This window comes from Rutilus rutilus (genome assembly GCF_951802725.1).
Source record: "Rutilus rutilus genome assembly, chromosome: 22".
Classification (NCBI taxonomy): domain Eukaryota; kingdom Metazoa; phylum Chordata; class Actinopteri; order Cypriniformes; family Leuciscidae; genus Rutilus; species Rutilus rutilus.
In genome coordinates, this window is record NC_140227.1 from 31048927 (window position 1) to 31074859 (window position 25933).

A 25933-nucleotide genomic window follows, 5' to 3' on the forward strand; every position below is an offset into this window, starting at 1 on the left:
AAGAATTCACAAGTCCTGCGTATACTTGACACCTATAACTGCATTAACACATTTTATATATATATATGTGTGTGTGTGTGTGTGTGTGTGTGTGTGTAAATTAATAATTAATATACACACAAACACACACATATATGTATACCTAGCCTACATACAAATAAATATAAACATATGCCGTGTACAGAAAATTAACCGTAAAGTAAGTTGCTGCCTTACATTTTTAAGTATTTTTTTAATTTTTAAGTCATTACAACTTAAATTACATTAAACTGACAAAAAAAAATTGCTGAATCTTGTATTTTATTTAATCTTGAACTTATTTTGATGAGTTAAAGCAATGTAAAAACGTATGTTTCATAGAATTTTGCACATCATATGAAAAATCATCATACTTTATCACAAATCAAAATAAACACTACCTTAGCCGAAATATCCATACATGGTGTAATGGCGTCATATCCTTGTAATTTGAATATCCGGTGGGCGGGGCGGTGTAGCTTGTACGGGACGGGAGTAGTGGATTTGATCCCGGGTGACAGAATTATGTTTTAACCGCTTATACATTCCAATCAAATCACTGGCCCTTCACAGATCAAACTTCCGGTGAGTGATCTATGATACTTTACGTTGTTTTGATCAGTTTAAAAATGTTTCAGATCAGTTTGCGTAGACGAAAACTTTGCAGTTCTGAGGTATTTCCTCGGATGAAGTCTTTGTGGGAAAACTCTGTGATTGACTGTTTTCACATCCAATGAGAGAGAGAGTAGAGGAGGACCCGCTTCATAATTTGTCTGTTGAACCAATCAAGAGCTAGAAGAGGCGGGCTCTCGTCTATAACAATAAGGAAGGGGTGGTGTTTCTGTCCTATGGTCTCTGTCCGCGGGATGGAAAAGTGAAAATAGCTTTATTCAATTTTACAACCGCTTGCTTTATACTTTTTAGTACATTTTAGTAATGTAGTGTTGTTTTCTGTTTCTTACTGATACTGTTGTCCTTACAAAGAAGTGCTATGGCTGACGGTACCATGGTACTTTTACTGTGTACCATAATAGTAAATGATTAATTCATATTCAGTACCGTAGTATTTACGTTGTACGTCAAAGAATACCATAGTACTATCATGGTACATGACCTATAAACATGGCAAGATGGATGGATGCACACAGTTGATCACAATTTAAGGTGCATTTATTTGGATATTAATAATATGTATACATTTATAATATGTTATTAATAATATATATGTATTTATGGTAACACTTTACAATAAGGTTCATTAGTTTATACCTTAGTTAACATGAACTAAGAATGAAAAATACTTCCTCAGCATTTGTTAATCTCAGTTAATATTAATTTCAACATTTACTAATACATTATTAAAACCAAAGGTTGTATTTGTTAACATTACTTAATGCACTGTGAACTAACATGAACAAACAATGAACATCTGTATTTTTATTAACTAATATTAACAAAGATTAATAACTACCGTAACAGATGTATTGCTCATTGTTAGTTAATACTAGACTAACTAATGTTAACTAATGAACCTTATTGTAAAGTGTTACTGTATTTATAATATATATTGATAATGAATGTACTTATAATATATACATAATATGTATTAACAATGTATGTTTCTATTCTTTTGTATGTTTGCAGTCTAGTTCTGTTTCTTCTAAAACACTAAAGTCATGGCAGCAAATAAGAGTAAAAATCAAAGTTCGCTGGTCCTGCACAAGGTGATCATGGTTGGCAGTGGCGGAGTGGGGAAATCTGCTCTCACACTGCAGTTCATGTATGACGAGGTGAGTTCATCACAGTGTTCCTTCAAAATTAAACCATTTACTCTCCTTCGTCTGCTCTATTATGATTATTACTTGTTCATCACAGTCAGGAAGAGTTCCTTCATTTAGGCCCAATCCCAATTCTATTTTATACCCCTTCGCCTACCCCTAACCCTTGCCCCTTGAAACAGAGTGGCAAGGCGTAGGGGTGAAAATATTCCCCTAAGAAATGGGACACCACTACTACACCGCTACACATCATTATACGTCGTCGCTAGCGCCTACGTCACAGGAGATGCATAGCAGACGTACGGTAAAAGATAAGCCAATTCCCTGCCGCAATTACATTCACCAGTTATCAGACATGGAAATATGTTGCGGGACTATCGTTAGTGAACTTCAGCGATTTTTTTTTATGGCAAACGTTTCTTAATATGAACACAAGATTGAATGTAACATAAAGCTAATGATTATTTGTCATTAAAATATTTATTAATGCCAAAAATTCTTACATTTATGGGTCAGCCATGTTGCCACAGTAGCCGGTGTATACAGGGACATTTCTTGTACCCCTTCGTTTGAAGGGTGGTCCCGAAAAAGAGAATATCCACCCAAAAGAGAATCGAGACAACCCTACCCTAACACGTGAACGCGCAAAACAGAGGGGTAGGGGAAAGTGAAGTGTGTAAGGGGTAGAATTGGGATTGGGCCTTACTCTCCTATGTCTATTATGACTATGTGTTGCTCAGTTCGTGGAGGACTACGAGCCCACCAAGGCTGACAGTTACAGGAAGAAGGTGGTGCTGGATGGAGAGGAGGTGCAGATTGATATCTTGGACACGGCGGGTCAGGAAGATTACGCTGCCATCAGGGATAACTACTTCCGCAGCGGAGAGGGTTTTCTCCTGGTGTTCTCCATCACAGAACCAGAGTCCTTCAGCGCCGCGTCAGAGTTCAGGTCAGGACGTCCTGCTTATCTGCTGTTCTAGTGCCTTTACAGACGCTCAGTTCAGTCCCAGTGTGGAAGAAGCACAGTTACCGCACTGTGTGTTCTCAGAAAGAGCAGAATGATGTTATCATTACGCCGGCATCCTGCCCACAACAACATTATGATCATCTGATGGAAACAAAATGCTGAGTCGAGCTGTAAGATATAAGACATACAATAAGCTAAAACTGCTAAAAATTAAGATGTAAGCAGACATTATATTTATTATAATCTGTTCCTTCAACAACTGACATTTTATTTTTGAGTTAGGATTGGAAAAGCGGGATATATGAGAGAATTTTCAAAGATTGATCATTTGAATATATTATTGACACTCCTAGTTTCTGAAAATAAAAGTGTTAAAAAATGATCAGTTTTGTCATTATAGCAAAGAACTAGAAATATTTTGGTGGATATATAAGGGAATTTCTAGACCTGGAAAAGTCATGGAATATACGTTTTACCAATACGTTAACAAATTAGTGCTGTCAAAATTAATGCGATTAATCGCATCTAACATAAAGGTTTGTGTTTATATAATATATGTATGTATAAATATGTGTTGTGTATATACAGTACACACACACACACACACACACACACACACATACTAATATAATATATATATATATATATATATTTAAATATAATAATATATACACACACTATAATGAATATATGTTTTTCTTTTTTTTTTTTTTTCTTTTTTTTTAAATATATTTATTAACTTTTTTAACAACATATATTACACACACACACCAGGAACAAAAATACAAAATACAAAATGCAATATAGACACATATTGATGTCTTCGCATCATTACAACTTAGCATATCTCAATTTGTACAGGACTCACATCTTCAAGACTAATGAATTAAAACACACAATAAATAAATAAATAATAATAATAATAAAAAAATAAAAAATAAAAAAAATATATATAAAAAATAAATAAATAAAAAAACACATACAAACTATTAAGGCCTCCTAATACAAATACATCCTATAATCTCACATATCTTCAATTGTCTCCTTAAACATGTCACTATCCTCCTTCTCTATGAAGGATCTAAAGGGATTCCAAACATCTTCAAAAGTCTTACCCTTTCCTTTAATAATATATGTTATTTTCTCCATTGACATATTCAGTACCATCTCCCTGAGCCACCTTTTTATGCTGGGTGGTTCTAGATTCTTCCATTGTAATGCAATGAGGCGTTTAGCTTGTAAGATACACATAGAAATAAAGATACATTCCTTTGACTTAAGCTTAGGATACAAATGCAGTAGAAAAATCCTTGGTCCAAAAGGAAGACTCACATTTATTATTTTACCAATCATATTATGCACTTCTTTCCAGAATTTCGATATTTCTTCACATTCCCATATACAATGGAAATAGGTACCTTTACAAACCTTACACTTGGGACATGTATCTGGTATATTTTCATTAAATTTGTTTGATAATACTGGAGTTATGTATACTCGCATAAGCCAATTATATTGCAACAACTTTAATCTTGTATTAACTGTTTGTACTTGAGCATCTTGACAAATCTCACTCCATTCATCTGGTGTGATCTCCTCGTTAAGATCCTTACTCCATGCTCCTAAACGAGAGCTAGAAGACTCCGGGGAGCCCTCTACCAACATATTATACAGAAGTGAAATCCGACCTTTATCATAACAATCTTTAGTGACTACTCTTTCCAAAACTGATAGTGGTGGTATATTTCCAGTACTTTTTTGAAATGATAAAATGAAACTTCTTATCTGCAAGTACCTAAAAAAATGACTTTTAGGTATATCAAATGTATTACTCAATTCTTGAAATGACATAAGATTTTCTTCCTTATATAAATCTTTTATACTTTTAATACCTTTTTCTGCCCACATCTTAAAACCTACATCTACTTTTCCAGGACTAAACTTAGGATTTCCCCATATTGGACAGTAGCGAGATATTTCACTTGTATAGGGGATATTCAAATATCTCTGCGTCTCATGCCATACCCTTACCATATTTAAAACCATTGGATTCGTAACATTACCCTTCATTTTCTGTAAAATTTTACGATCTAAATCATATAAATATGATTCCAAGGGTATTTTATTCAGAATAGAGTTTTTTTCCATTTCTACCCATACGGGTTGTTCATTAGATGTTGAGAAGAAAAACATAATAGATCTTAACTGGGCAGCAGTATAATACCCTTTAAAATTAGGGCATTGAAGCCCACCCCTATCAAATGGCAAATATAAAAGAGATAATCTAATTCTGGATCTTCTATTGTTCCATATGAATTTAATAATTAACTTTTTAAGTCTAGAAAACAGATTACTAGGAGGTGTGATTGGAATATTCTGAAATAGGTACAAAAATTTAGGTAAAATATTCATTTTTAAAATATTAATTCTTCCTATTAAAGACAACGGTAAAGAAGCCCATCTTTCAACCAGCGTCACTGTATTCTCAAAAATTGAATTATAATTTTTTGTTACTATGTCTTCCAGTTTTGGAGTAATTTTAATTCCCAAATATGTGAAAATTTCCACCTTATTAAACATATCTACCTTACTGATAGGACTTTTCCTTTCTTCTTCATTCAGCAACATAACTGAAGATTTTGAATTATTGATCCGATACCCTGAGATTTTCCCAAATGTCTCTATAATTTGAATTAAAGCCGGAATGGTTGAGTCTAATTTCTTTAAAAATAATATAACGTCGTCAGCAAATAGCGCTATTTTATGTTCACTGCCAAACATTTCTATACCTTTTATATCACTTTCTTTTCTGATAGCAATTGCCAAGGGTTCAATAGCCATCAGAAAAAGGAGAGGGGAAAGAGGCGATCCCTGTCTACATCCCCTAGAAATATTAAATGATTTTGATATAAAATTATTAGTTAAGACCTCTGTCGAAGGATTCTGGTACAACAATTTAACCCATTTGCAGTATTTTTCTCCAAATCCAAACCGAATTAAAACATCAAACAGAAAATCCCATTCCACCCTGTCGAATGCCTTTTCTGCATCTAGTGCTAGTAAAGCAGTATCTTTTTCCCCCTTTTGTTGATGCAGAATATTTAGCACTCTTCTTACATTATGACATCCTTGTCTATTTATCATAAAACCATTCTGATCTATCCCTATGACGTAAGATGCTACAGTTTCTAATCTTCTTGCCAATATTTTGCTCAGGATTTTAGTGTCTGAGTTGAGTAAACTTATAGGTCGAAAATTTTCACATTTATTGTTAGGTTTTCCTGGTTTAGGCAATAAGGTAATTATAGCTTCATTCAAAGACATAGGAAGTTTATTCTCCGCAAAGGCTTCTACTAGCATGTCTAACATAGGTCTTACTAATTTATCTTTAAATTTTTTATATATATCCATGGGGAGACCATCAGGTCCCGCCGCCTTCCCCGCTTTCATCAGATCGATCGCCTCTACCACCTCTTGTAAACTAATGTCTTTTCCTATTTCATTTTTATGTTCTTCTGGTATCCTAGGTAACTCCAAATTATCCAAAAAAGTTTTTTGTATTTCTGAACCCGAAGTACATTCAGAATTATACAGTTTCATATAATATGATCTAAATGAATTATTAATTTCTTGTGGGTCAACAATGATATTACCATCTGATTCTTCAATCGAATCTACAGCCCTCTCCATTTGCTTTTTTTTAATTTGCCACGCCAACACTTTACCTGTCTTTTCGCCTTGATCATAAAATGTTTGTTTCAGCTTTAATAACTTAGCTACAGTTTTATTTGCAGAAAGTGTATTATATTTAGATCGAAGCATTAATAACTGTTTATGTTTATCTGCACATATTGAATCACTATGATATACTTCATTTTCCAGCTCTTTAATCTCTTTTTCCAAATCTTGTAACTCCTGTCGAGATTTTTTACTTTTAGAACTACAAAAACTAATAATTTGTCCCCGAATAAAACATTTAAATGCCTCCCACCGAATTCCTGCTGAAGTTTCCAATTGATTTGTTTCAAAGTAATTGTCAATTTGATTGCCCAAGAACTCTACAAATGACGCATCCTTAAGCCAACTTTGCTGGAATCGCCATTTAGGGGGATCTTTAACTAATTTTGAATCGACATACGACAAAGACACTGGTGCATGGTCAGAAATGACAATACTAAGGTATTGACAATCTATACATTTTGAAAGCAATTGGGCTGACACAAGAAAGTAGTCTATTCTAGAGTAAGTTTGGTGTGTTGCCGAATAGCATGAATATGCAGTCTTCTTTGGGTTAAGATGCCTCCATATATCCACTAGTTTAAGCTCTCTTATAAAATGTAGAATCTGTTTTCTAGAATTCACATGTGCGGTATCAACTCCCGTAGATCTATCTTTTCCTGGATCAAGTGTACAATTCATATCCCCCGCCATTATAACCTGACCTGGTAATGAAGCCACCATCAGAAATATGTTGCTATAAAATTTAGAGTCATCCTTATTAGGGCCATAGATATTTACTAAATTGATTATCTCTGTTACCAATCTTCCCTGAATAATCACAAATCTGCCAGCTGGGTCCTTAATAACATTATTTACTTGAAATGGCACAGCTTTATGTATTAATGTAATTACCCCTCTGGCTTGTGTAGTAAAACATGCCGAGAATACCTGTCCTTGCCACCTTCTTTCAATTTTGATCACTTCCTCCTTAGTCATGTGTGACTCTTGCAAGAATACCACATTTGCATGTATCTGCTTAATTCTAGTCATCACCTGTTTAATCTTTTTTAGTTTCCCCAGCCCCCTACAATTCCATGATAGAAGCTTAATCCCTCCTGTCTGTGCCATTTTTTGTTTTAACCATCCTCATTACCTTGAACCATATATTTGCCAAAATATAAGAGGCCAAACCTAAAATAACTAAAACAAAACTAATAACATAAAATATGAACTTACCCCAGCATTTTCCATGCTTCACTGATACCATCTGTATCAGTAACCCCCTTCCCTACACTCGACTTCTTAAATGGTCTTCTCCTATTTGTTCTGTTGTTCAAAAAAAAAAGAACACCAACACCTCTATCCATCGTTACCGTTTCAACCTTCTTATCCACTTTTATACCCACATATTTTAACCAATCCATGACTTGTCCAATAAAATACTATTACCTCAAAGAAAAGAAAAAACACAAGAAATACGCTGACAATCTGTCAGTCTTATATCTCCAAGTAACATCTTTCCAACTATACACATTATATTAACCTAATATCTTCAAACTATTATCTTAAAATAAAGTCAAACTTTCACTTTGTGTCATTTCTTTTTTCATATATTATAGCAAAAGCGCCCTTTTCTGAACCTTAAATGAATTAACTTAAACGTCAAATACTTAACTTGTTACCCTTATTAAAACAAAATTAAATATCTACTTTGGACGAATATACAACCTACAGACAAAGAAAATAAACTACAATTTTACATTTAGTCCTCAGTACCTCGCATTAATACCTCAGTTTAATTGTTCTCAATTTGTTGCATCTCTTTATCCATTTCTTCTGGACTCGATACCTCAGTTCACTTGTCCTCGACCTGCTGCATAAATTTCTCCACTTCTTCTGGACTGTTCATAATCACAGTACGGTCTCCATGTGTAAGAAGCAATCGAGCAGGAAAGATTACTCTGTGTCGGTTGATTCCTTTGTCACGCAATTTTTGACGGATAGCATCGTACTTTCTTTGTTGCCTGTGAAGCTCTGCCGACAAATCCGGGAAAAAACGAAGATTGGAACCTTTGTATGCAATTGCTCCCTTACTCTTTGCAGCCTTTAGAACATGTTCCTTCTGTTTGAAATTGAGGAACTTCATTATGACAGTCCTCGGCTGCACTTTACCATCTTGCCCGTTTTTTTTACCTGAGCTGGGTATTCGATGGGCTCTCTCTATTATCAATGGCGTAACGCTTTCTCCCAACTCCAAAGTCTCTGGTAGAAACTTTTCCAGAAAAGCACACGCATCCGATCCCTCTTCTTTCTCCGGCAAGCCAACCAACCTAAGATTATTCCTCCTACTTCTGTTCTCCAAGTCAATTACCTTATCAGCCATTGATTTCATCTGTTTTTCCAGCGTATCATTTCTGACCTTCAGTTGGACGATTTCGTCCTCTGTCCCTGAAATTCGTTCCTCCGCCTCTGTCAATCTCTCTTTGACATCTACGACCGCCGAAAGAATTTCGTCCACCTTGCCGCTTACTTGTCTTTCCATTGCTTTAAAGGCCTTCATCATCTCCGCGTTACTAGGATTCTCGTTTGAGGCCTCACCCCCTTCATCCTCCGTCTCTTCGTGCTCGCTCAGGCTTTCAGGTTCGGATGGCGTAATTTGTGATTCCGCTTCCAATCTCCCTTTATTTTTGATCTTTTTCTTCGACGGCATTGTTTTAGTAATCGCTTTAGCTATTCCACCAACTTAAATTAAGTATCTTAAGTGGGTTTAGAAGGATTGATTCTAGCCTAATGCACGAGGGTTGAAATCTGCGTCTTATCACGCCACCGCCATAACCGGAAGTCCGAATATATGTTTTTCTAGTTATATCAAACTAAAATATTTTATTGGGTAGAAATTTATTCTTGTGAGTAAATAATAATAATGATAAACCTGTAATGGGGTTTATGCGCAACAAACTTCCGTATATTGTAAAACAGTTGAAACAATGACATTTTATTAGATTGAAAGTACAAAAACTAAGAATCAGAACTCAGAATTATAGTTTTTTTAAGAAATTGATCATTTTAATCATCTAGGATGCATAAAATTGATCAAAAGTGACATTTATAAGGTGCAGCTATAAGGTAAGCTATAAATGCTGTCCCTTTGAACTTTCTATTCATCAAAGAATCCTGAAAAATAAGATGCATCCCAGTTTCCACAAACATATGAAACTGTTTTCAACATTGACAATAATCAGAAATGTTTCTTGAGCATCAAATCAAATGGAGTAATGATGCTGAAAATTCAGCTTTGATCAGAGGAATAAATTACAGTTTACAATATATTCCCATAGAAAACAGTTATTTTATATTGAAATAATATTTCACAGTTTTTACTGTATTTGTCATCAAATAAATGCAGCCTTGGTGAGCATAAAAGAGCGCTTTCGATAAAAAAAAGAGAGATTCTCAGTTGCACATGAGCTGTGTTAGGATCATATCATATGTGTTTATGTGTTCCTGATCCGCACAGGGAGCAGATCCTGAGAGTGAAAGCAGAGGAGGATAAAATCCCTCTGCTAGTGGTGGGGAATAAGTCTGATTTGGAGGAAAGGAGGCAGGTGTCTGCGGACGAGGCCCGAGCCAAAGCGGACGAGTGGGCCGTCCAGTACGTGGAAACATCCGCCAAAACTCGAGCCAACGTCGATAAGGTTTTGTGCCTTTCATATCCAGATCCTCTCAGAATACATGATGATTGTGAGTACGTCAACTGGGGTCTGTTGTTTGCAGGTGTTCTTTGACTTGATGAGGGAGGTGCGGGCGAAGAAGATGTCTGAGAACAAGGAGAAGAACGGAAAGAAGAGTGGAAAGAAGAAGAAAAGCCTGAAAGAGAGATGCACACTGCTTTGAGCCGTCCTGTCCTGGACTGAGACGTCCCTCTGATGAAGAGGAGACCAGATCTTCATCCCTCCTCCATCCTTTTTGATGCCAAATACAATCGAACCAGAACTGCAACTCTGTCACATCTTTTTGCACGTTTCTACAGGTTTTCCCATATTCAATCAGCAGTTCAACTCTGGAATATGGAGCTGTGACATTCCTCGTTCATTGGGCCTCGTTCATTGGGCCTCATTGGTGAAACACAAGTTTTGAATTAATGCGACAAACTATTTAGCAATTAATTCTGCGTGTGTTTCACGAATTTCTTTATTTTTCACTTTATCACACATAAAACATTTGCTTTTTGTGCTAAACACTCTATTTTATCTGCCTCTGCCTTCCTTAAAGGAAAAGGCAACAGACATTATATGCAATGTTTGTTTGTTCTGAATGCAGTAAAGCATTATTGCGCAGCTTAACACGGCTGACGGAGTTGGTGAGATTCTCAGAATCCACTATGCAAACTCATGAAATGGTTCACAAAATAGACAATTGATATTTTTGTAATCAAACCACTTATGTTTTATGTTTCATGATTTCTCTGCCTGGTGATTATCGACCAAATAAACCTTCTCTGATTTTGTTATGAATCTCCTGTGTTTCACTGAAGCGATGCCGTTCTGGTTGTGTTTTGTGTCTCAGTGCTTTTTGTGTTTCACTCTTGTTTCTGCGTTTGATGACCTCCGGAGTTTTGACAAAGGACGGCAGCAGGGCCATAAGAGTTTATGAGAGCAGTAAAAAGTGTCCGGAGGCAATCAGTCACCTTGACTTTGAATGTGAGAAACCGTCTATTCAGCATTTAACACCCCATTGTAATGTCCTTTACTTGCGCATGCTCAGATCTGAGGATGCTGAGACCTTCAAGAGCCAAGCAAACTGGACGATGGGACAATGAAAAAATATTACAATAAGAAAATTCAGTAACCCCACACTTCATTTGTGCAACAGGTTAAACTACCTTTTGTGATGAGAAATAAAGGGCTGGCATCACCAGCTCATGGAAATTTGTTAAATTGTTTACCTTTGTTGTGATTATATATTAATATACTTTTCTTCCAAACATCTTTAGTGAAATAAAATATTGTAAGAGAATGACTAGCTATTTTAGCCCAGACAAAAGTTTAACTTTTGCCCAAATATTAGTGGCCTACAGTTCCGCTCTCGTGAAAAATAAGTTTACTCCAGTCATTTCACTCAGCGGCCATCTTTGAAACGCCTCTATGGCAGCTATGACCCTGTTCAAAGACTGATGATGTGATTTAACAGTCATCAGCATCGTAAATCCATCGTAAATGTTTTACATGTATTATAACACTTTACTTTTTTTATCATATTACCTTTGCATCAAATGACAAGAAACTAGTTAACGCTGCTGTCAGGGTGTTAACAGCTGCTGTGGGAGTGACGGTAAAAATGACATCTTTCCCACCCAGCAACAGACGTCATTTGGACGTTGTTTTTTGGGCTAAATCAAGTCGTCCTGTCATGGCCTTCGTTTAGCCCAAAAATAGACATTGAAAAATGGGCTCCGTTTGGTTAGTCTGATTTGGTCCAAATTTAGCCCAAAAAATAGATATTGAAAATGGGCTTCGTTTGGTCCGTCTGATTTCGTCCAAATTTAGCCCAAAAAATAGACTTTGAAATTTGGGCTTTGTTCATTCTGTCTGATTTGGTTCAAATTTAGCCCAAAAATAGACATTGAAAATAACATATATTCATGCCTTTATATTGTAGCCTATAGCCTAGTTTTTAATCAGTGTTTTGCCATTTTATTTCTACACCACGTTTACCATTTCTAAAGCTTTATTATATTATATTATATTATATTATATTATATTATATTATATTATATTATATTATATCTAAATGACTTAAACATAGTTTTACATTCTCAATACTGCGTTCTCATTCCATTTACAGTTTGATGATGGCCACAGGCCTACTATCCACTTAATAATGTATCAAGTTTCAGGATATTTGATCTGATTATCAAATAATTCACTCCATCAATTCTACATTTATGTAAATACTGCGTGACTTCTACGTGTTTTAAGGGGCGTGCGCAGTCGCATTTGAACCGTCTATGATTTGAACTGAAGCGGAGGGCGTTACCATGGAAATCGGGCGGCAGCTCAACTGACACCAGCTACAAAACTCTCTCACTGTTGTTTTTACTACTTTCAGGTAAATTTAGTCACTACAATTACACAAATAGCACATACAAATGTTTCTGATACTTTCCTTCACGTAAATGACACGCTTCCGTTGAATATTTACTTTATAGAAATGGTTTAATGTCTTTGAAAAAGTCCGTTAGCATCTCAACCTTTAGGTCTGACTGCCGTTATCAATCTCTCTCTATTTTTTCCCTCTTTTTGAAAGTTGTGAAAACACTATTGTGGAGTTTTTATTTAGCTATTTGAGCTAATGAGAACACAAAATATATTTAGTGTATTCTCTCATTCGTCGCTATAACCTATGACGACTTTTGCTTCTGGATAAAAAACACACAAAAAAATAACTTATGTGAAAAGGTCTATTTCAGTCAAGCAAGGACAGCTCTTATCTCTTTGAATGGGGAAACATCAAATTCTCCAAAGATGTTCACCAAGCTTACGATTAAACTTCATATTTGAAATCACCAATGAAATCTGACAACAACTGTCTAATAAATTTTGTTTCTAAACACTCAAATCTTGCCAATGCGCATGTGCAGTCATAAGTGCTCGTCTTCTAACGGCTGCTGCAGTGACGCATGACTTTACCATTCGGCGATTGGCTCTTTTATTCAGAAAGCGGGACTCCGCCATTTCGCGTTGCTCTTGGTTTGAACCGACTTTGTTTGTCTAAAAAGTTTACAGAAATTCATTTTCCACCGCTCACTGAGGTAAATCTTACTTTGTATTTCACAAAGAAGGATATATATATTTCGTTAATGATTACCTGTGAAACATGTAAACATGTAGGCTAGTTGACATTAAATGCTTGTAATATTCACACATCCTCAACTTCAAACTTAAATCTGTACTTTTTACTACACATCTTTTTACTTTTGTTTGACACCATTATTTCTTACGAATATTAACTATAGTTTTATTGTATTAAAAGTTTACTAACGTTTTTTTTTTTTTTTTTTTTGCAGATTGGTTATCATTTGTATAACCACAGTTTTACTACAAATATGGTTAAACTATGGTTAGTATTGCAAATCCATGGTTGATTTGTGGTTACCATGTTTTGTTTTTGTTTTATTTCAAGTTCAAATGTATTTATATAGCACATTTAAAACAACCATTGTTGACCAAATTGCTTAACAATGTCAGTATTTGTAATAATTTTTGTAAGGGTTTTCACATATTTATTCCATTAACATTCAGTCTTTTTTCTTGTTGCACATGCAGAAGACGGTGGTTTATGTCCAGTGCTGTAGCAAACGTTTCCATCATTTGGTTTTACCACCATGAGCCGTTCCTTTCTACTGATTTCAGCAAAGACTCACATCAACCCATGGGGATGTGGCAGATTCCCCAAGCGCAGGGAAGTGACCAGTCTACTAAAGAGAAGCGTATAATGGCAGTGATGAATAATGAGAAGTCAGAGAGTCTGAGTCTAAGATGTGAAGCTCTCATGATAGACAGAAGCTCTTTTGATGGTATTTATTATCTTTATAATGTGCCTGATGTTATTACCCACAGCCTGCTATTTTTAGGATTGAATGATGAACCACTGATGTAGATTAGAGCCCTGCACGAGCCTCAAATCTAGGCCCGAGCCCGGCCCTGGCCCGAGACGCTCAGGCCCTAGCCCGACCCGTGTCCGACAGCTCATCAGAATTATCAGCCCGAGTCCGACCCAAGCCCGTTTTTTTATTTTTTTTTATTACACAGCGGCAGCCTGCCCTATTTGCAGCCATTAAAATAGGTCAGTTTTGTTAGTTATGTTTCTTTTCATTTCTTTATTAAGTTAATTAATGTTTGGAGCATTTTTTTTTTTAAATGACGACCAAGCAGCCGAGCCGACAGCGAGTAAAACATGTTTGATCAATTTAGCCTCTCAAATCAATGCTAATACTTTACTTGGCTACAATAAAATCCATAGATATAAAACACTTCAAGCACATCACACAGACAGTTAGTATAATAAATGTTTATTTATTAAACCACAGTGAGTAAAACAACATTTTTTGAGATACTGAGGCAGGCTCAGGCTGCTCGCAAACGAAATGAGCAATAGCCTACAATCTAAACAAATTAAATTAAATAAATTAAAAACAAACTTGCAGGTTATCTTACCTCAAAAATGCACCACAGAACATGGCCATTCTTTTTAGTTGAATGAAAATAAAGTCCAATCAAACGAAAAACATCAGTAGTTTCCAACAGTTAAACGAAAATAAAGTCCAATCAAACGAAAAGTTAGAACAGTCTCTTACAGAGCATCGTGGAGAAAAAGAATAGCATCCACAATGGAAGGTTTTAACCCAGTCCTCCTCTCTTCTATTACTCTTCCCACTGCGTTTTAAGTTGGCCATCTGCGATTTTTCTCTTAATATTCTCCATTATTTGCACATGAGGTGAATCGTGGGTCGCGCTACCGGGAAACCTTCTGTGTGCGTGCGTGCGTGCGTGCGTGCGTGCGTGAGACTGTCATGTCAGTCGTGTAATTATAAGATTATGAAAGTTATGAGGTTATGAAATGTCTTTCTATGTTTGTTTTTCTATCGTCGACGTCAACTTCTCATATTTTTTTTAACTAATGTCTAAAAATATAAAAAGAAGGATAACCCAAAAAAGGCCAGAGGCCCGGCCCGCATGTGAACTATGACGTGTAAATTGGCCCGAAGCCCGGCCCTAGGGGCGTAAATAAGTCAGGGCCAGTCGGGCTGAAATGCAGGGCTTTAATGTAGATCATCTCTCTAATGAAGAACGCCATGTTGAACTATCTGTACGACCCTTAACAGGAGCTGTGAGACGCCAACAGCTTTTAAGGACATCTTCCCATGAGAAGACACGGCCCAGCCAGTCAACCTGCCAGAAGCTAAGCTGACAAAAAGCCTTCAGAAATCGGCCTTGTAAACGGATGCTCTGGTGGAGAGATGCAATGCCCAGTATGAGCTGGAGGAATCGGGGAAGAGCTGGTGTTTATTCACAGAAGGATCTTCACTAAGTTCAAAACTGCATCAACCAGCCGTTGTTCAGCTACAGGTACAAAACAACAAGTGACCTGAGCACTGGACATTAGCTGAGCACTAGTAATTGTGCTACTATTTACCTCTTCACACAGAAGAGCATGTATCCGTTCTTCCCAAAGTTACTCGTTCTTTTGTTCTATTTAACATTCTCTGTCTATCTATATATATCATTCTATCTATCTAGTGTTCTATATAACATTCTCTATCTATCTATTGTTCTATATAACATTCTATCCATCTATGAATTGCTGTCTATATCTTTCCTCTGGTCCTGCAGGCTCATCATCTCTATTCCTCTTTTTTCTCGTTTGCTGTTGCTTTGAGCTTTTTCTCTTTATCATTGTCATCTCCACTGCTCTCTGCTGAATCATAGTCATACATAAAATAAGAAAACACTTCAGTACATATTCAATGCTTAAACATCTTTCAAATGACATGTTGTTTTCAGAGCAAATGTCTTCCTGACGATTTTTTTTAGAGTAATTCCAATGACTGTCCAGCAGAGGGCAGATGTTTGTTTGATGAGCTGACACGCACCTGAGCTGCAGGACAGGGAAAACACTTCTGGAACTTCCAGTCAATCCTTGAGTTTTTGCATTGAGGATCTGATGTCAAAGTGCATGACCAGAAGTATTAGGGTTGCCAACTGTCCCGAATTAGCTGGGACGTCCCGTATTTTGGGTCTAATTTATTTGTCCCGTACGGGACCTCCCTTGTCCCGATTAAATAGACTGCTACACTGATCTAACCACTGACTGATACAACAGCAACACGACACTTGAGAATGATCACGACACCACATCATCCAATCACAGCCCACACTCACGTATCAGACCATACGAATAACAAACTCTAAATTGAGAATTAATTATTCTTTTGGGACAAATTATTGTTTGATTTGCAAACAGAATCCTCTGCTGTCTGGTCGCTCCCGGTTCGATCCGGAGATTTCTGGACTCGCACTAACGGCAAATCCCTTTCACTGTCAGGCCGGGTTTTGATTTCGGCAAATCAGTTTTAGTGAATTCAAACAACGTGATTATTGTTCATGAGTCCAACGTCCATATTTATGCCAGAAGCTCACCCTCCTCCTTCAGATGGGACAGACAAACCATCAGGAACTCATCCATGGGCATCCTGAGAGGAGAGAAAGCGAAGGATAACAAGGTTAAACCCCCTCACCTGCCGATGATCTCCCCTGAAATCTGGATGGCGAGTTCCAGTGCATATCTTCACTGTAGACATGAGCTTCGCCTTCAGCTTCTCGTCATTGCCTTTCAGCCGGTCATATGCAGGTCATGAAGCGCCCTGGAGAGGAAATCACACTATTATTACAGTATAATTATATAAATTACACATTTAATTTGTATAGTATGGCTTTAGTTTTGCTGCGACAAAATTGTAATTTTCCCATGTATCACTGCATCAATACAGTTTTGGTACCTGAGCATTGTGCTTCCCTCATTCCTTCGCTCCCGCTGGGAAAGGACGTCGTTTCCGAAGGGGGAAACGGCAAGGAGCACTGTAACATGAAGTTCATGTAGCACGTGTTTCTTAAATTGGGAAAACTTTGACAGGAGGTCTTCAGTTAGAGGACATCTGTGAAAGGCACTTCATATGTGACTATATGTGTTCAAGCTCTTAACTAGTAGTGGACATCACAACATTTTCTCCAAGTGCTTGATTTTGTCCGGCGATGCTGTCGACACAACATCAGCCAGCTCTACATCATCCTCCGTGTGGCTCCCGCTGCTCGACCTCCATCTGACTCTCATGTCTCTGCTGTTGTTTTGTGCTGCTCTGTGGATGATGTGAGTCTCTGATCAGGTGCTTTTTTACATTTAGCAAAAGCTTTTACCCAAAGCCTCATGTCATAATGTTTATGTTCTCTGTCTTTGTAAACAGAAGGAAAAAACGACAATCCCTTAAAAGACCTGAAGAAAAAGACCACAGCAAACAGGTACCTAAAAAAAAGTTTTTATAACAACCACAATAAGGGTATAAATGAACGGCTTACATTTTGCTAACGTTCCATTTATGTTGTGAAAATGTTATTTCTGAACTTTCAAAACGTCCAGTTTTTAAACAAAAAAAAAGGCCATTCCATTTCATCCTCAGCGTTCCATTTGAATGTTCTCTGAGCGTTCTGAAACAAGTAACATTTAAACAAACATTAGACGAACTAAAATGTTGAAGAAAAAACGTTCCATAAACGGTGTAAATAACGTTTTTGTGCTTACATTGAGAACATTATTAAAGGCTAGAAAACTTTGAGCACACGTTCTATTAACGTTATGCTCATATATAATGTAACATAAATGTTAACCAAAGTTCTGAGAACGTTCCCCGTTAGCTGGGTAATCTTAACCACAACCAAGTTTTTAATAGACTGATGTGTATAACTAGTTTGATGTGTCTTTTCTCCAGAATTACACCATGAATGAAAATGACTGGAGGATTGGCGAGATGGATCTGAGAAGACTTTATTTCAGGCTGCAAAGTAAAATACACCACAAAACATCAGCAGAGGAAGCTATTGTTCTGTTTCATGCTTTCGAGAGTGTCACTTGACAGTGCTGCCCACTAGTGAACATCACAACAACAACAGGAGCCTATGATTGAGGTACATACAGTAGACAGAATTCATATTTATACATACCACACTGTTTTTTTTTAATGATCTCAAAGCTTTTGTCTTTGTAAGTATCAGTTCTGGTTCTTTTAGGTTGTCGTGTTTCACAGACTGATTTTACATCTCAATAGACAGTTGGTCACAAAATCTCCCAGTTTACCTGAATTTACCCTGATAAAAGTGAAAGTCATTCATATTGGAGACAGTATGTATAATTGTTAGTCAGCTCTCAATACAGAAACATGCTATAAGTTTAAAGGTTGGTTACAAACTTTATTTCATCCTGTAGTCATAAAACGTTTTGGCCTTCCATTGAGGAATGCAGTAAAATAAGATGAGATGATAATCTACAATTTAAAGGGGTCATATAATGGTACATGCACTTTTACAAGTTGATTGTACTGAAATGTGTGTTGGTAGTGCCTGTACACAACCATCATAAAATTATAAAAATCCATCCAGTGTTTTTTTTTTTAATCTTATATGTTTTCCCCCATCTCAAATCAAGCCGTTTGATTTTGTGACGTCACAAAATCGACGCCCCTCCCACGATTGTTGATTGACAGCAGCGTTTCAACACAGACCCGCCCTCGCTCGTGAGCGAGCTGTCAATCATAGTCCGCGTGGACCGGCGCGGTCATTGTTGATACGCTGGAGCACTGTCTATGAGCAGAATGGTGTCTAAGCGATTGTGGTGTTCTGTTCTTGGGTGTAATAAGGAACACAGCAGTCATTTTGATGTTCATAAATCCGAACCGCTGAAGACGCAGTGGCTGAGTTTGTTTTCGAAGGGAATATTCCCCTCGATCAACGTCAATGCTTTCATGTTTGCGTATAAATCTGGTTTTGCTAAGAAGCTGCTCCTGAAAAAAGAATCGGTACCAACTATTCGTGTTCCTGCTGCACCTCCAGAAGAAGTGAGTGTAACGTTTTATTAACCTTTATATTAATATCTATATTAATCTTTGCAAATCGCTTGCTGCACGCTTCACGATGAATGCGGCTGTTTACACTCAGGGTACATTACGGCATGTTTTCTATGTACGACGTTCTCAATATAATTCATAATCCCACGTTTATAATGAACGCATTATGGTTATTGTGTTACAAACGGTGTATGCACAGAACAGAGGGGCGGGGTGAGCAAAGCTCATTATCATTTAAAGACACATGCACTTAAACGGCATGCTGAAAAAAGCTGTTTTTGACCAGGTAAAATGAGTGTTTTCTTACAATACTAATGAGAATTTTTAATTAAAGTATATTACGTAAGGGTTAATGCCCGACGAGGTGTCCATTCTCAGGTATTAATGGACGACGGCGAGGCATGAACCGCGCACCTCGAAGGGCATTAACCCGCGCAGCGGTTGCCTCCGTCGAAGTCTTAATACCTGACAGTGGACACCTCGAAGGGCATTAACCCGCTTATACCATGGTCACTTGCCAAATAACACATTTTTAAAACATTAGTTTATATTTTAATTAGTTTTACAATCGAAATCTAAAGTTTTTACAAACAATAACTTGGTTTCCCTGGTTACGCCTGACGGTTTATTTACTAGGTGTCCTCTATCACTTTTTAATGGACACCCTGCAGCCAATCAGAATCGAGTATTCACCCAGACCATGGTATTAAAAACTTTTAATTTAGACCCTAAAGAATCATATTAGCTTGTACAAAAATGTCATTATATGACCCCTTTAATCATTTACAGTTGTTCTGCACATTATTATAACAACCATAAAATGCTCAGCTTTTTCTTTACCAGAAATAACATTATGAGCTGTGCTACTTCTGATTACAGATCATATGAACAAACATGTTTCCATATGTCACAGATAGGTTCTATTTTGTCTCGGTTTTCTTTGTGTTCAGTTTTTGTTTGCCTGTATTATTTTGACCTAGTTTGACAGTGTGTGTCAATAAATCATCACATTCACCTGTTAATCGTTAATTATCTCGTTCACTCCATTGTTTACTCAGTGTATTTAAGCAATGGGTTTGGTCCTGTTTAGTTGTCTGTTATGTCCGCATTAATGTTTACTGGTTGTTCTGTTCACGTTTTTTTTATTTCTGAGAAACCCGAGTAGTTTTGTTATTTTGATCTTGTTATTAATAAAGACTGCTGCGCATAGATCCTTCTCCCTTTTGTATCTCAGCATTTGACAATATCCAGTCAGATATCTAGGAAAACTTGATATGAAAAAATTATGAGCTTTATTTATGAGACTGTTCGCAAATGCGTGTGCATTACATTTAACACATACCTGCAAACTTGTCGCTTTTCGGCGACAATCGCCGTTTTCTTGGTCAATTGGGTCATTTACGTGAATCGCGTAGAACCGGAGAGTTTTTTTTCGGGGGGGGGGGGGGGGGGGGTGTATATTGTTTCTCACACTGCCATGCAGGCTAGAATTGCGAAACATTATTGGATAATTCTTATAATTGACATTTCTCTGGGCCAATCGGAATCTTAGCACTTTTTCTCTTGGCCAATTGGAATCTTAGGACTTGCGTCCGAATCTTGAAGCACACAGCGTCAACTGAGCTGAGCTCGTCATTTGATGAGACGCCTGGCTACCGTGCGAGTCTAATGGAAACTCGCGCATGAATTTTCCTGCATTTTAGCGCCCACCAAAATGATTTTTTTGTCCCGCCAAAGTCTTATTTGATCGGTGAGTAATGTAGATGAACGGCTGCGTTTGTGACAGGGCGTATGTTTAACTGAAAGAACGAGCAGAGAGAGAGAGAGAGCCGGTCGCGCGCGCGCACTCTCTGTGTAAACGACTTTACCGTCTCCAAACTAGGCGCTGTGTTGCTCTCTCTCTCTCTCCCTCGCACGCACATATTAAATCGACACGGTGGTAAAAGGTCGAAAGACCTTTTTTTTCTGAATTACTGCTGGGTGTGAATTTTGCTAAATAAGTTTCCTTATCTTCTCTGAAAAGCGTTCTGGACATTCAGCTGACTTAAACAACACTTTAATTAAACGAAATAAAACTATACAGTGATGAAATGTTTTCTATGTTGACACAAATCTTGGATGTCAGTGTCCTAACTGCTGGGATAATCACACAACGCGCACGACACGTCCAATTCGCGAACTAATGACTCCTTTGAACCGATTCATTTTAATGAATGGATAAAACAACTAATCTTTCCAACAGTGAACTCAGGTGACGTCTGAATCGGTGTAACTAATCAGTAACACTTTACAATAAGGTTATATTTATTACATAAATTATATAAAAAAGTACAGTTTGCTAACTCAAGCTTAAACTTCAAAATAAAGAAAACCACTTGTTTTTTTAAAAAAAAAGCATATGACTACATTTTTCCACACAGTGCTATCAAGAATCGATAAGAGAATTGATAAAGAATTGGATCGATAATCAGAATCGTCAGTGGCATTATTATTGATAAAATCTTATCAATTCCCATCCCTATGTGAAGACCGTAAAATTATAATCAAACATTAAAGAACATACATGTTTTTTTTAAGATTTTTTTTTTTTTAAGAGTTAAAAGATTAAAACATTTTGCTAACATGAGGTCTTATTGTGTCACTGTCAGTCTTTTTACATCAGTGCAAAACTAGGGTATGCAGATTAATTATTATTATTATTATTATTATTATACATTATTCATCAGCATGCATTGATTAATCCCATGGCATGTAGCAAAAAAAAAACATGCCATACCCCCCCCCCCCCCCCCCCCCCCCCCCCCCCGCCGGCGACACTGTCACCTTTTTTAGTCTGAGGAGTTTGCAGGTCTGTTAACAAGGCCGTATTGAGCAGATCAAACTTGCTAATATTGCTAGAAAAGATTTGAATACCTTGTATATTAATAGATGAGCAGAAACAATGTATTTCATAAACTATCAGAACTTTTCTTTTGGGTTATTAATCATACAGAGTATATATATATACATATACATCTCATTAAAACCAGAATACTCTGAGTGTTTTTTTTTTCTTTATTTAAATGCTTTATTTTGATGTGTAATTTAAAACAATGAAAGAAACTTGCACTAAATTAAATGTAGTTTTATAAGTGCTCAGTGCATTGATAGTCATACAGTTTTCAATCGGACAGGATTAAATAAAATAGAAATAAAATGTAAACATACAATAGATTATTTTCTCAAAGGCTCTTGAAAATACTTGTAATTTCCAATCTGCATTTGAAGCAGAATACAGCATCTGCTCAATCAAATAAGCCCCACGTGTACAGTACGATGATGGTGGTCGCTGCGTAGGTTGCGAGGCCGATACCGAGAGCAACATTGTTCAGGACCAAAGCCGTTCTGGAGGATCTGATTGCTAAATCTTGCCGTCCAGCCATGTTATTATTTCGAGCCTGCGAAAACAAACACAATTTAAAAATACAAATTAAATTTAATGCATGTTTTCCTTTCATACTAAAAATCTGCATTTTTCATTCTGTAATTTCATCATTGCTTTTGATGCCTCCAAATGCAAATCCAAATTTCAAAGATGTGGCGATCAAATACTCTTGAAGTGAGAGCGAATACTTACATTGGCTGAGTTGATGACGGCAGCGATTCCCAGAGGGAAACAGCAGAACAGCAGAGTAAAGATGGAGTAGCACAAGTAATCCGAGATATAAACGGGCGCTGGTGTGGAGGTCATGAACACAGTGGGCTGAACCGTGACCCCGGTGTGACCTGCGTACGGTCTTTGTGGATATGCAGACATGCCTGGATACGGCTGTTGTTGGGCATACGGGCCCTGAGGGCCACCAGGAGCTGCATATGGCTGGCTGGGATATCCAGACGGGTTGGGATAGGATGATGGGAACGGGTATCCGGCACTAGGGTGTTCCTGGTATGGTGGCGGCGCAGGCGGACCCATCCAGGACTTCTGCGATGGATCCTGCTCATCTGGAGTGCCACTGAATGAGGAGTTTATTCTCCCGATTGTCGGTCCTTGATTGTACATGTCTTCTCTTGTGCTCGTGATCTCTTTGGTTTTGTGCTTCTTGCTGGTGAATCTGCCGTCTTGTGTTTTCATGAACCTTGTTCTCTGATGGTGACGTGCAGATTTATTGGACTCAAATGGGAGGTGGTTTACAGCTTGATAAGGGGAGGTTCAGCGGAGATTCAGTGTGATAATTGCTTCATCTTGAACATTACACCCAATACAGTGTTTCTTAACTGATTGATCACGCCTAAAAATGCGTTTTAACCGTGAAGTCAAAAGTGCAATTAACTCATTAAAAAAAAATCAACTTCTTTAATCAAGATTAGTTAGTAATGCAAAACATGCATCTTTAAAGTCGACCTGAAATCAAAATTTACCCTATTTACTTTGTTAGCGCATATTACTAGTCTTGTGGTGAACAATTAATCCGTACAAGTTAATACACTGAAAAAAATTGTTTGGCGTGGTAATCTTTAATCAAAATCTGAAAAGTTGCTAACGGTCTGGAATGGCGTTCCTTTTCTGATCATGTCAGTTTGACGGCTTGGGTTGAAAACGCTTAACCACTCCCCTCAAACCTTTAGTCTGGTATGAGCAGAGATGGAGAAGAGGAGCGCTAAAGTAAAACCCTGCCCTCGGTTCAATATTCCCTTTCACTTGGAAATACGTCACAACACTGGAGAAAAGTCGTTTGCAACTTGCTGTTCACACGGACTTTAACCCTAAAACAGGCAACATGACCTGGGAGTCACATTGTTTTTATTGTCTTTTTTGGGGCATAAGAACGATTTTTTCATCAAATCCTTTTATCATTTATCACAGCCTGGTCTGTCTTGAGTATGCTGGTCACATGATTTGCTTCAAGTTTTTTGTGATAAATTAGTCAGCCTGACCTAAATCCAACATGGCTACCGGTGATGCAGGACATTCAGATTTTGAGGAAAGTAAATATATATTAAACTTACTTTTCTTCTGGAAAAATAATAATAATACTGCTAACATTAATTGTGAATTAATTAATTAAGAAGAAAATGAATTAATATGTTGTTCATGTTGTTATTTAGCCTGTTCTGAAATATATGTGACTCCTGAGTCACGTTGCCTGTTTAGGGTATAAAAAAGGGATTAACCCTAATTTTGACCATCTTTGTATTTTGAGTTTTTAATTCACTATATTACAATTAAATCCTAATCTAATCATGACAAACTATATTTTGTTGGAAAGGTCTAAGACTCCTAAATAGATATTTTAGCACTGTTTTTTGTTACACATTATGTTCTGAGTTGAGTCATGAGTTCTGCCATTTGTCACAAAAAGTCGACGCACACACTTTTAATAATTGAAACTTTGGTTTTCATGCTAAAAGTTCATAAAACATATAATCTAATATTTGTCAATAAAAAATGATAAAATAATATTATCCTCTAAAATATAATATATTTTTTATCGCCTTTTTTATTACATCACATATTTTAGTAGGTATCATAAATTAGGTATCATTTGAAAGCTTACAAACTCAGAATTCATCCTGTGAAAACCGGTTTGAAATTGGACGTTGCGTTACCATAGAAACGGTTCTCTAAATTCTTTTATCTGGCTCCACCCCTTTTGGGCGTAATCATGTTTCATAATTTATGATCAAAACCTTTTCTAATCTTGACAAAATATTGTCAGAAAGGTCTGAGTCTCAAGGTTCGATATTTTGTGACAGAAGTTATATTTGGACAGAAATTTATTAATTTGTTTACGGCAGAATGCATACAATTAAATTCAATGGAATGTATGTCACCCGGTGGCTATTTTTGGTATTACGCCTGGAATTTTAGGGCAAAAAATATTTCGAAAAATATATATTTTATATAAAAGAATATTAAATACAGTATATTTGATTTACTGTAAATTTAAACTTCCATAACTTTTTCATACTTAAATTTTTTTTAAGTGCTTTCACTTTAGCAATAATCTGCTGAGTGTTTTCTTTAAAACAAGACCAAACTTAGGTCTATACCCAAAAGCATTCTTGAATTACAACCATTTAAGTTTGAATAGTGCATTTTAATGTCCATTCTCAAAAAGGGGGGTGGGAGTTCAGGGGTTAAAGTACCATTTTTATGGTAACGCAAGGTCCGATTTCAAAACAGTTTTCACAGGCTGAATCTTGAGTTCGTAAGCTTTCAAATTATATATAATTTGTCAACATTAGATCACATGATGTATAGGATCATATAATTGTTTTAAACATGCAGTGGCAAGTGGGTCAGTAGCAGTTAACAGATTAATGACTTGGTCCTTTTTTTTATACCCTAATCAGGCAACGTGACCTGGGAGTCACAACTCATAAAATCCAAAATATATCAAATATTTCAAAAATTCTTTTGGATATGTTTTATTTAAGTCCAGATGATATAAAAAATGACATGAAATTATTTTTTGCTTCTCATTTTCTCTTGCCTGTAATAAAAGGTTGTCTTAAGTTTCACATTATGAGCTATGCTACTTATGATTATACATGGATCAATTTGAGATTTATATATATTATTATAGAATTATAGATTTTTATATCTGAAAGCTGGATAAATAAGCTTTCCATTGATGTATTTGTTTGTTAGGACAGGACAATATTTGGTCGAGATACAATTATTTGAAAATCTGGAATCTGAGGGTGCAAAAAAATCGAAACATTGAGAAAATCTCCTTTCAAGTTGTCCATTTATGTTCGCGATTGTGCTGCATTCACTCACAAAAACAAATGTTT

The 25933-nt window shown here is 36.6% G+C and overlaps 2 protein-coding genes across 3 annotated transcripts; one reads left to right on the top strand and one right to left on the bottom strand.

Annotated features, from left to right (window-relative positions):
* The first annotated feature begins 481 nt into the window (after positions 1-481).
* Positions 482-10997, top strand: ralbb (v-ral simian leukemia viral oncogene homolog Bb (ras related)). 2 transcript variants are annotated; one of them, XM_084395006.1, is made up of 5 exons: positions 482-603; positions 1663-1808; positions 2537-2745; positions 10001-10178; positions 10258-10997. In XM_084395006.1, the coding sequence occupies exons 2-5, from the start codon at positions 1695-1697 to the stop codon at positions 10375-10377; spliced, it is 621 nt and encodes a 206-aa protein (XP_084251132.1). In that variant the 5' UTR covers positions 482-603; positions 1663-1694; the 3' UTR covers positions 10378-10997. The 2 variants fall into 2 exon arrangements, with proteins under 2 accessions (XP_084251132.1, XP_084251133.1); XM_084395007.1 differs by lacking the exon at positions 482-603 and adding an exon at positions 813-1182.
* Positions 10998-22074: 11077 nt separating this feature from the next.
* Positions 22075-23267, bottom strand: LOC311282215 (uncharacterized protein; the record flags this gene model as incomplete). The annotated part of the gene is made up of 2 exons (XM_084395849.1): positions 22075-22593; positions 22773-23267. The coding sequence occupies 2 exons, from the start codon at positions 23265-23267 to the stop codon at positions 22441-22443; spliced, it is 648 nt and encodes a 215-aa protein (XP_084251975.1). The 3' UTR covers positions 22075-22440.
* Positions 23268-25933: the final 2666 nt, after the last annotated feature.